The sequence below is a fragment of the Salvia splendens genome, chromosome 7 (assembly GCF_004379255.2).
Source record: "Salvia splendens isolate huo1 chromosome 7, SspV2, whole genome shotgun sequence".
NCBI lineage: Eukaryota > Viridiplantae > Streptophyta > Magnoliopsida > Lamiales > Lamiaceae > Salvia > Salvia splendens.
This window is the reverse complement of record NC_056038.1, coordinates 4924931-4936147: the sequence shown is the minus strand read 5'-3', so window position 1 is coordinate 4936147 and position 11217 is coordinate 4924931. Positions and strand designations below refer to the sequence as shown.

The window sequence follows — 11217 nt, the reverse complement described above, 5'->3', positions numbered from 1 at the left end:
TTCTAAACTCAACTAATTAATACATGCATAATTAATTATTACTCATCCGATCTCTCATAGTTGAGTCATTTCTTTCTATATATAGATAGTAGTAATAATTAACACATTTTCTAACTATTACTTTACTCTCTCGTACTTTATTTTCTCAAACTTTATTCACTTTTTACTTTATTATCTCTATTTTTTTCTCTCTTTTGCCTTTTATCTATCTACTTAACAAATTAAACATCCATTTCTTCAATTTTGTGCTGAAATGTTCACCAATTTGTACGACTCATGGTCCCTACTCCCTAGGCCCTAGCATTTCCAAGTTAGCGAATTATAAAAGGGACAATAGCCGAAAAAGTCAAAAACTTTCTCACTTTTTTTTTATAAACTTCAAATGTAGCCTATAGAGTGTTTAATTTATTAATTAGTGTTTAATTTGCATATCATTCGATCCAAGATTAACAATACTAAGTTAATTGTCATGGTCATGGAATATGTACATAAGATACTTCTTATCAACGTAGAGCTCATTTGGCAATTTTAGCTTTATCAATCCTCACAATACTTGGTACAAGATATCTCTATGGCCATGTTTGGTTGGCGGGAAAGTAAAGTTGGCAAGGAAAATTAATCCTGGGAAAATGAATCCCGGGAATATGATTTCTAATAACTTTACTTTCCCGTGTTTGAAAAATATCAAGATTTGAAAGTATATATTTGATTTAAACACTAAACTAAAAATATACTTATCATTTTTTATTTATAAAAAATAATAATACATATTATTTAATAAATTATTAATTACAAATGATAATAATTATATTATTTTATTTATTATTACGATGGATAGTTTAAATATGGATTATACATCATAATATATAATAATATAATAATAAATAAGATTATTATTATTATTATTATCATTATATTTACTTAATTTTTAATTGAATAAATTTTATAATTTAAAATTTCACTACAATTTTATTGTTAATTACTAATTTATAAATTAATAATTATTATATTATTATATAATTATAATTATATTTAATTATTTAATAAATTATTATTATTATGATAATAAAAATAAAAATAAATATTAATAATATAGTTATAATTATGATAATTTGAATTATAGTTATTTATTATCCTGAAATTAAGTATGGTTTATACTTTTAAATTATTTTTAAAACATTGTAATAAATAATAACAATAATAATGATAATGCTGCTGCTGCTGATGATGATGATGATGATGATGATGATGATAATAATAATAATAATAATAATAATAATAATAATAATAATAATAATAATAATAATAATAATAATAATAATAATAATAATAATAATAATAATAATAATAATAATAATAATAATAATAATAATAATAATAATAATAATAATAATAATAATAATAATAATAAACTGTACTGTATTGCATTAAATAAGTAAGAATCCTAAAACTGGGAAAAAGAATACCTAAGAAAAGTTAGGATTCAGAATCCTGGAAAGTTGTATTAACTTTCCTTGTGTCAGGATTTTGATTACTTTCCCAGTTTGATTAAAAACGGAAACAAACACAAGAATTTATAATTTAAGAAATCGGATTACTTTCTCAGACAGAATCCTGGCAACCAAACATGGCCTATATCTCTATTAATTTATCTATCAATTATTTTCCATATCTTTCCATATATGATTATGATTATTTTCTTGATTACTAAATTAGGGTATTAGGGAATTAGTATTATAAATAGGAGTCTTTGCTATCTTTTGAAGGAATCATTGAAGAAATATAATTATCTTATTTTATTTTTACGCTTTATATCAATTCTGTATTGTTCTTGGTTTGATCGACGGACAAAGCTCCCGCGACTACCATTTATCCCTCCGCCGATCGCCTCTGCGACGCCGGAAACTTGTTAAAAGAAATCATCTCTTAACAATACCACATTAGATCTTTTGTTTATGATAAGATAATTCACTACAATAAAAAAATGGCTAAGGACGTTTTTTGAAACTATTAAGGACGATAATTTGTGTCTCTAATTATATGAACAACGTCAATTTAGGGACGTTTTCTTTTCCGTCCTAAATTATGGTTATTTTTAAAAAAATTCAAACGCTAGTAATAGTGTCTTAATTTTTATGTCCTTAAAAAGATAGTACTTAAGTTTTTTGTAATTATTGTCATGGAATATTATTTGTAAATCTTTTTTTTTTTAGTTTAAATATGCCTTTTTGTTTTCCAACTAGATCATCCCCGAAACTCTACACTGATTGTCCATCTTTTGTTTGATGCATATTTGTCGTTTGTTTTCTTCCCTTTCTCATGACTTTTTTATTTGCAGATAGCATGACTTTTTCACATGATTATGAGTCTCTCAATTCAAAAAAGCAACCCAGTACAAAAGTACTTTACACAATTAAAAAAAGGCCATGTGTCATGGGGCCCACATGTTTTCTCGTATTTTAACAATGTGAACACTAATTACTACTCCCTCCGTCCCGGACTATTAGCACATTTCCTTTTCGGCACAGAGATTAAGGAATGAGTGTATAGCAAAGTCAACAATTGCGGCTGTAGGTGATAATTTTTACTAAAAATGGAAAGAGTGCAAATAACTTGGGACGCCCAGAAAGGAAATAAGTGCAAGTAGTCCGGGACGGATGGAGTATCATATTTTATGTTTACTACGTAACTAATTACTAAAATTGAAAAGAGATTTTACGACGAACCGACCACTATGAAGTCAATTGTTCTAGACAAATTCATGGGCAAAGTTTCATTTTTATGACTCTTTCCAAAAGTCGTGGATGTTTCATTCTTACGTAATTAAATTCGACCATTTTCTTGGCCAAATTTCAAATAAGTTGCAAGCTTGATCAATAGCTGTCACATGTCATTAAATGCAAATTGACCATGTATTGTATATGATCCATTCAATAACGGGTAACCATTATTAAACATTATATGGTCATCAATCATTCATGATTACGGATAATTTGATTTACCATTACTATTTTTGTTAAGAAGAAGTGGCTACTTACCTAACAAAAGTTTACCCTTACTTAAAGCTTCTAACCTCGTTTATATGATTGTTACCTTGTTTTTAGCCTATTTTTTCTACATAAACAAACCCAATCTAATTCATTTTTTTTAAATGAAGTGTGGGTGTGGCATAAAAATTATGGCCTAAATTTGCCCTTCATTAACTAAAAAGTAAATTAAGCGTCAATCAAAGAATTGAATAAATTTGTGTGAAAAGAAAAAGATACATTAATTATTACCAAGTCAAAAGTAACATGTAGGTGTGACCTTGACTAGACTTGCCCACTTTAGAGACTTTGTAGTCTGACTATACCTTCTTTTCTCATAAACTATAAGAGCATCCACGGTTAGAATAGCTCAGTCATAGTTCAGCCATGCTATAACCACAAACTCTTCCTATCACATCATCAGCACTAAAAATTCTCATGTCACATCATCAAAACAAACAAGTAGCTCAGCAATAGCCTAGCAATAGCCAGCCACATCACTCAAAATTATATAAAACAAATAATTAACAATCACTGCAAAATACGGAATTAAATTTACGACACAGATACGGGAAAATTCAATTATATTATTAAAATTAAAAAAGTACATTAATTAAAAAAAAGTACATTAATTTTTAAAAAATTACATTAATTAAAAAAACCGCCTCTGTCTCACTCCTCGTCGCTTCCGTCGCCGTCGCCCCCCAACCGTGGCCCGGCGGCATTCAAATCGGCTTGCATGCTCACGAGCATTGCGTGAAGAAAACTCTTCTCCTCGGGGTCAGTTGCCGTCTTCCAATCGGCTAAGGTCTTGGCCATCTGAGCCTGCGTTTGTTAACGCGCGAAGAAGGCGAGATCGGTTGTAGACTGGCCAACAGGGGGATGCCGACTGGACCTCCTGGGACCCCCCGGCGACCCCCCTCGATTCCCGTTTCGCCCGCCTTTGACCAGCCGGGCAAGTTCGGCGAGCGAACGATGGAGGGGACGGGAGCTCCTGAGCACCCTCGGGGAGGTCATGGGAACCGCCGCTGCTGCCGCTGTAATCACCGGTATAGTTCAGTCGCTGCTTCTTCAGCCAGCCAGCGTCGACACCTGCCCGGAACTTCTCGGAGTCTGTCAGCACCTCATAGCAGTTCCAGTAGGTGAACTCCTTATAGAGCCCGGGCACGGGGAAGGCTTTCTCCGCTATCCTCCTGCAGTCCTCGTTAGTTTGGCCACTGCTCTGCATGCGGAGGGCGTTGGCGTACAAGCCCGAAAATTGGGAGACCCCATCTCTGATTTGGCCACTGCTCTGCATGCGGAAGGGGTTAGTGTTTCAAAAATTAAATAAAAAAAATCGCTCGCTGATCCGGAGCCTGCAATGGCGGCTAGTGCTCGGAAATCGGCGTGCGTTCGCCGATTTTTTCGCCGAAATTCGGCTAGCCGGTTACAATGGTTCGGCGAGCGGACCGGCTAGCGCCGGGGATCGGCTAGTGGAAATATATGTGCTTGTGTCTTTCTCAACATTTGAAGCATCACACTCTGTTTTCTCACAAATAATGGCCGGAGGAGGAGGCGAAGGTGGCGCGAACCGATCTCTGCAAGAAACCCCCATATGGGCTCTTGCAACAGTTTGTTTCATCTTCATCTTCCTTGGCATATTTGTCGAACATCTTATACATCTTGCCGGCCATGTTAGTAATTACTATTTCATAGTACTAATTTATAATTTGTTGATCAAAGTTATGATGATTTAATTTTAACATACATAAACTCTGCTTTTGTAATTCTAGTGGCTCAAGAAGCATAAGAAGGCTGCTCTTTATGAAGCTATAGAGAAGCTTAAGTCAGGTAATTAATGTCCTAATTCAATTCCCTCTCTCTCTCTCTATCTCTAATGTTGCAATTTGGTGCAGTGTTGATGCAATTGGGGTTCATGTCACTGATATTGACAGTGACAAAAGGATCTATTTCCAAAATATGCATACCAAACTCAGCTGCAGATTATATGCTCCCATGCCGCAGCCAATCACAGACCAACCCAACACAACATCTATTATTCACAAATTTAAATAAACCACAATTCCAACCTCATCACCACAGATTATTGCTAGCAGATTCACCTTCAAATTCATCTGATTATTGCGGATCTAAGGTTTAATTAACTCTTTAAATTATTGTTATCTTTAAATTTTCATTTTTTCTAAAATTTATTTTGTTTGGAACAATAGGGGAAGACTTCATTGATGTCGGTAGAGGGTATGAATCAGCTCAATATCTTCATATTTGTGCTAGCAGCTATGCACATTGTGTATAGTTTGGCTACCATGGGCTTAGGAAGGGCTAAGGTAATTAATTTCTTACTTAAACACAACTAAATCATTGATAAATGTGATTACTTTTATTTGTTTATTTTTGGCCTAATATGTACAGATGAAGAGGTGGAAAAGTTGGGAAAAGGAGACTCAAACTATAGACTACATAACAGCAAACGGTGGGCTTCATTTCATATACATTACTCTGTGTCATTTTAATTTGGGCGTAAATTAAGTAATTATATAGTATTATGTATCGAAATAGATCCAGAGAGATTTCGATATACAAGGCAGACGACGTTCGGGCGTCGACATATGACTAGTTTTGCTACAAATTCTGCTCACCTCTGGATTGTAAGTATGTTCAATATTTTTTTCATTTTAAGTTTTAAAATTTAATTCTATTTTCTATGTTCAATATCACATTTTAGTTTTGGTTTGTGGCAGAAATGTTTTTTCCGACAATTCTTCAAGTCTGTGGCAAAAGTCGACTACTTCACTCTACGCCATGGATTTATTTCGGTTAGTTTTTATTTTATTTTATTTTATTGTTTACTCGTATCTAATGAAATTGTATACCAAGATGTTCAATTAGACACGGGCGTGGACTACAAAATTAGTGTGAACATAGGTTAGAGTGATACATTCTAACTACTTAAGATCCTGTCTGTTTAAAAAAAAATGCAAAATTTACCGAAAATGCTTTACTTTAATTATGCCAAAGATATGAGTTTCTTTTCGTGATTGTGTGATAAATGCATATGGTTTACACACATTTGACTGTGGTAATGCAGGCTCATTTATCAACAAATAACTCTTTCAATTTTCGAAAGTATATTCAACGATCATTGGAAGATGATTTCAAAGCTGTTGTCGGCATAAAGTAACTACTCATACCTTGATCATATCTACCAGTTTATGTTGGATTTGACTTGTAACATAATATTAAATAATATTGTACCAGTTTTGTAAACTAACGAGTAAAACATAATTAATCACTACTGAAAAATATGGACATGATTTCCAGTTTTTCACTAAATATATTTTTTTTATTTGTGAACAGCCCAATCATGTGGATGGTGGTGGTTATATTCTTGTTGGTTGATGTACATGGTAAGTGCATTAATATTACATTCCATATGACTGACCTGAATTTGATTAAATTTAGTGATTTAAATGGTAATCATACCATTTAATTTTATCTATTTCTCTTGATCACTTCTATAGTTCTATATACTAATTAATCAATTAATTGTTATAGGATGGAACGTCTACTTGTGGGTCTCATTTCTACCTCTACTAGTGAGTATACTACTATTTATTTTCTAAAAAGCATATTTCTATTTTTGAAATAGAAATGATGACAAATACTCATACTACTATTATGTGTATAATAATGCAGATAGTTCTGTTTGTGGGAACAAAATTGGAAATAGTAGTGGCAAAAATGGCAATGCAATTAGCAAATAATAACACAGTGATTAAGGGAACTCCATTGGTGCAACCAGACAGCAATCTCTTCTGGTTCAAACGCCCCCAACTCGTCTTGACTCTTCTTCATTTCATCCTCTTTATGGTAATGAAAACTTGCTTTGAAGTTTTGTGATTAATGATAATTATGGTTGATTATCACTATAAATTAAATTTACTAATCTATAATTAACTTTGATTCTTGTTTTACTACAGAACGCATTTGAGTTATCCTTTTTCATATGGGTCACAGTACGTTTCTTATCCTAATTCACTATTTTTGTCTTTTCTCATGAGAAATTATTTAAATGAAATAATAGTATTTCATATTTCTGCAGTGGCAATTTGGGATCAAGTCCTGCTACCACGAACATGTCGCGATCTTTGTTATCAGAATTGTACTAGCGTAAGTATATAAGGATTTTTTTATATATTTATTAGAATTTCTACATTTGCAAAAACTTTTTTAACACATGAATTTGCTTTAGTTGATTCAACATTTTTTTGAGTTAATATTTTATAACTCAAGTTGACATTGAAATTGATTTAATGCAGGGTGACCGTACAAGTTCTTTGTAGCTACATCACTCTTCCTCTCTATGCCCTTGTTACTCAGGTTAAGTTTGCAAACACCTCTTTTTTTTAACTTGTACTACTACTACTACAAAAGTATTTAATTAATAGTACAAATTTTTATCTAATTAAGTTTTTAATCTGCAGATGGGTTCAAAATATAAGAGTGCAATACTTGAAGAGCATACAATTTATGCACTAAAACAATGGCATGCAAATGTGAAGCACAAGAGAAAGATTAATGATCATCTACACCACTCATCACCTGACGACTCGGCATCCACGACGGTGATAAATGGGAGCAATAGCGGAACAACGGATGCCTCGACGTCCCATCGACCATCGCCTACTTTTACGGAGTTTGTTTCAAGTGGTGAAGATGATGAGATCGTTGAAATCCAAACGCAGAAAACTAACACTAGTAATGGTTGACATTAAACTTTTAGTTTTGGTAGTTAATAGGATAACAATACATGGATGATGGATTCAATTTTAACTTATCATAAATAGTTACATATATATACATATGATCAGGAGTAATGGTTGATCAATAATAGAAATGCTTATAAATCCATTTCTTCACAGTATGTACATATCAAAATTTTAGATTGTTTTTCCATCAACTGGACAATTTTGTTTGTTTTACGGAATAATTTTGTTTCTAGTTGTTGATTTTGCTTTCAAAATTGTTTGTTAATCCAATTAAATACTTTTATAATAATAATAATAATAATAATAATAATAATAATAATAATTGTCTTCCTTGTGTCTATTGAGGCCCAATCTATAGCTATCGCAGTGTTTAATAACAAGTAGTTATTCTAGGCCCAAAATTAAGGTCCAATCTATGGCCCAATAGTATAATTCAGTTGGGTGAAATGCAATTTTTGGCCCTTTTTCTATTACGATATTGAAATAGAAAACATAATTCCGATGAGGTTGAGGAGTCAAACAATTTTATTACTATATTTTATTTATAATTATATTTTTATTGTTAAAATCTAAACACTAAATATGAGGAAAAGCCTCCATTCAACCAAAATCAAGAGAAAAGACTGATCTCTCTCTCTCTCACACACACACACACATCGCATGCGGTAGGATTGCGAAGGAGATTGATAGAGACAAAGAAACATGAATTGGTGAGACCAAGACTACAGATGGGGACAATGAGAGGAGAGGTGTAAGCTATTTGTCATTAAAAATATAAGGCCCACAAACAATCAAAAGGTTAGGCCCAATGAAACTATTATGAAATGAGAGGCTGACAACAAGACATTTCCAAGTGGAAGGCCCACCAATTTATTGCCATTGTACACCACTTGTCGGCCCATTAATAGCTCCACGCCAACTACCATTTTACATAGTATTTCATTATTTTATCATTAGTACATAACCACATATCACTGTCATCCTTATTAATACACCTTTCAACATTTGGACTTTAGTCATCTTTTACTACACTTATTATCGTTCATATGCGTGTCATCCTTGCGCAGGGGTCATACTAATCTTCTCTGTATCGTTCCAATTTTATCGGATGTCCCCGAAGGGACACTTATTATCGTTCATATAGTACTATATAAGATCAAGAAATGTTATGCTGTGTATTTTATGTGTGTACTATTATTCTATTTTCACTATGTCCTACCCTCAATTCATATACTCATTTATTATGCATAGTATGATTCTATATACTGCAAAAATGCATATATTGTGTAAATTAGTCTATTATTCTTATATGATGTCTTTTTTGGTAATTTTAGTAGAAGGGAAATCTAAAAAAGAAATGGAAATAATTAATTTTAAAAAACAAAGACAGATAGCGAGATTGCTTGAAGTTTTGTCAATTCGTACAAATTGTTGGAAATAAGATGGACCAATTGAAAGTAATTCTTCAACCATCGCTGTCTTTTTTTTCTTTTCATTTTTTTGGATTGTTATTTGATTGAAACAACACAAACTCCCGATGTCTATGCAAAATTATATTTTTCTTCTTTTTATTATAATGTCTATATATATAATTTATTAAGACGTTGACATAATATTAAAGTACAATGAAAATTCCCAAACTATTCGTTATTTAACAAAAACACTTTAAACTATCACTACAAAAAGGCTAAGGACACATTTTTTATGCTATTAAAGACGTTAATTTGTGTGTCAAACTAAATCACCAATGTTTCATATAGTGTCCTTATTGTTGTGTCCCAACTAAAATTAGAGAACACAAATAGAAGCGTCCTAAAAGTAATAGATTGAGATAATCTGTCCCCAACTCAGGGATGCTTTCGTTCACATCCTAAATTATAGTTATTTTTAAAAAAAAATCGACGTTATTAATTGCGTCTCAATTTTTGTGTCTTTAAAATATAAGTTTTTTTTGTAGTGTATTGATATTTACAATAGGATGCATCGTTATATGAAAACTACCAAAAAATATTTTATTAATCGATTTCGGTATGACATGACACGACTCAGCGACTCATCGTCATATGAAAACTACCAAAAATTCTTTGCATGTTTTAAGATGTACTTATCAATAATTCATGATATTTTTGTTAGTTTCCAAATATTTTTCGTATTTTATTATAATTGTTAGTAAATCCGAATATAAATTGTGTTACTTTAACTTAAACTTAAAACAAATTATTGTGTTCATAATAAAATATTGTTATGAAATACTCCCTCCATCCCCTATTAATCGTCCATTTTTGCTATTTTTGTTCGTTCACCATTAATGGGGGACGGAGAGAGTAATTGATTATAAATTACTTGCAAATAGAATAAAGTTGAGAGTTGAATGATATAGACATTACCATATTGCGATGCCTGTGGTATGTTGGGAAATGATAAAATGCTGAAGAGAATATATGAATATATAATATGCATTTCATGTGAAAGAAATTATAACCACCATGTCTTGGATTATATAGATTTGCAGAATGTCTTTTCTGAATGATTTTGTGTATTTTGAAGTGTACATTGACCAGAAATGAAGTACTACTAGTTAAATAATTAAACAACATAATATAATCAACTGTAATAATAAATGTCGCAATAATAATGTAATAAAGGGTCCTACTTATATTTTCGTGTCTTAAAATCACTTTGAGCACGATGCTAGCTCATGATAAAATACATTTTAAAGTTTAAATGATTCTTCTATTTTTTTATTTCTTTGAGGACTTATGTTAGAGATGGATCTAATGTGTAAAAAATTATAACAAAACTGTGTTTTAAATAGAGAATTTCAAATTGAAGAGCTAAACTTACCAACTTGCTGGTAACGTAATAATTTGGGTATCAATTTGTCTGAAGAGAGGAACCAATAAGTGGGAAACAAAATTAAGAAATTTAGCAAAAAGTTAATCTTGTTTTTACATGGATTTCAACAAATTAAATACACATGATAACTTCTGCTTTATTGATTGAGTTACACAACTACTAAAGCTCTGACCCCAAACAATATGCATATATATATAAGTATCAAAATGTTCTCTTTTGGGCATATATATATAAGTATCAAAATGTTCTCTTTTGGGTAAAACAGTTGTTCAAAAGAGAATAAATAATATTTGTTGTGCTTAGATTACAGCCAATAAATAGATGTTGTAAGACCACTTTTGACTTGATTAGATGGTTCAAGATATTGGTACACCATCACAATATAGTACATTTATATTTTCCCATTATATTTGTCCCCCACGTTCAAATGATTTTTTTAAAAAATTGATCTCTAATTAATAAAGATATAATCTACTACCGCTACAAGTGGTGTTATATCTTTTTATGATGTCTCTAATTAAAAATGAAATAGATTCATGTACAAAAAGTTTGTTAACTTTAGTGTA

At 31.5% G+C, this 11217-nt stretch overlaps 1 protein-coding gene and 1 non-coding gene across 3 annotated transcripts; one reads left to right on the top strand and one right to left on the bottom strand.

The window, feature by feature from the left end:
• The first annotated feature begins 4526 nt into the window (after nucleotides 1–4526).
• Nucleotides 4527–7945, top strand: LOC121742591 (MLO-like protein 3). Of its 2 annotated transcripts, none has more exons than XM_042135782.1 (15): nucleotides 4527–4699; nucleotides 4799–4856; nucleotides 4922–5160; nucleotides 5237–5353; nucleotides 5439–5499; nucleotides 5586–5674; nucleotides 5768–5842; nucleotides 6115–6203; nucleotides 6384–6433; nucleotides 6582–6622; nucleotides 6723–6896; nucleotides 7007–7042; nucleotides 7129–7196; nucleotides 7346–7406; nucleotides 7511–7945. In XM_042135782.1, exons 1-15 carry the CDS (start codon nucleotides 4565–4567, stop codon nucleotides 7793–7795), a joined length of 1578 nt encoding a protein of 525 aa, XP_041991716.1. In that variant the 5' UTR covers nucleotides 4527–4564; the 3' UTR covers nucleotides 7796–7945. The 2 variants fall into 2 exon arrangements, with proteins under 2 accessions (XP_041991716.1, XP_041991715.1); XM_042135781.1 differs by having other exon boundaries at nucleotides 7111–7196.
• An 872-nt stretch (nucleotides 7946–8817) lies between these two features.
• On the bottom strand, nucleotides 8818–8919 carry LOC121742784. Its single transcript, XR_006038122.1, has one exon. It is a non-coding gene; the product is annotated as a U6 spliceosomal RNA (small nuclear RNA).
• Nucleotides 8920–11217: the final 2298 nt, after the last annotated feature.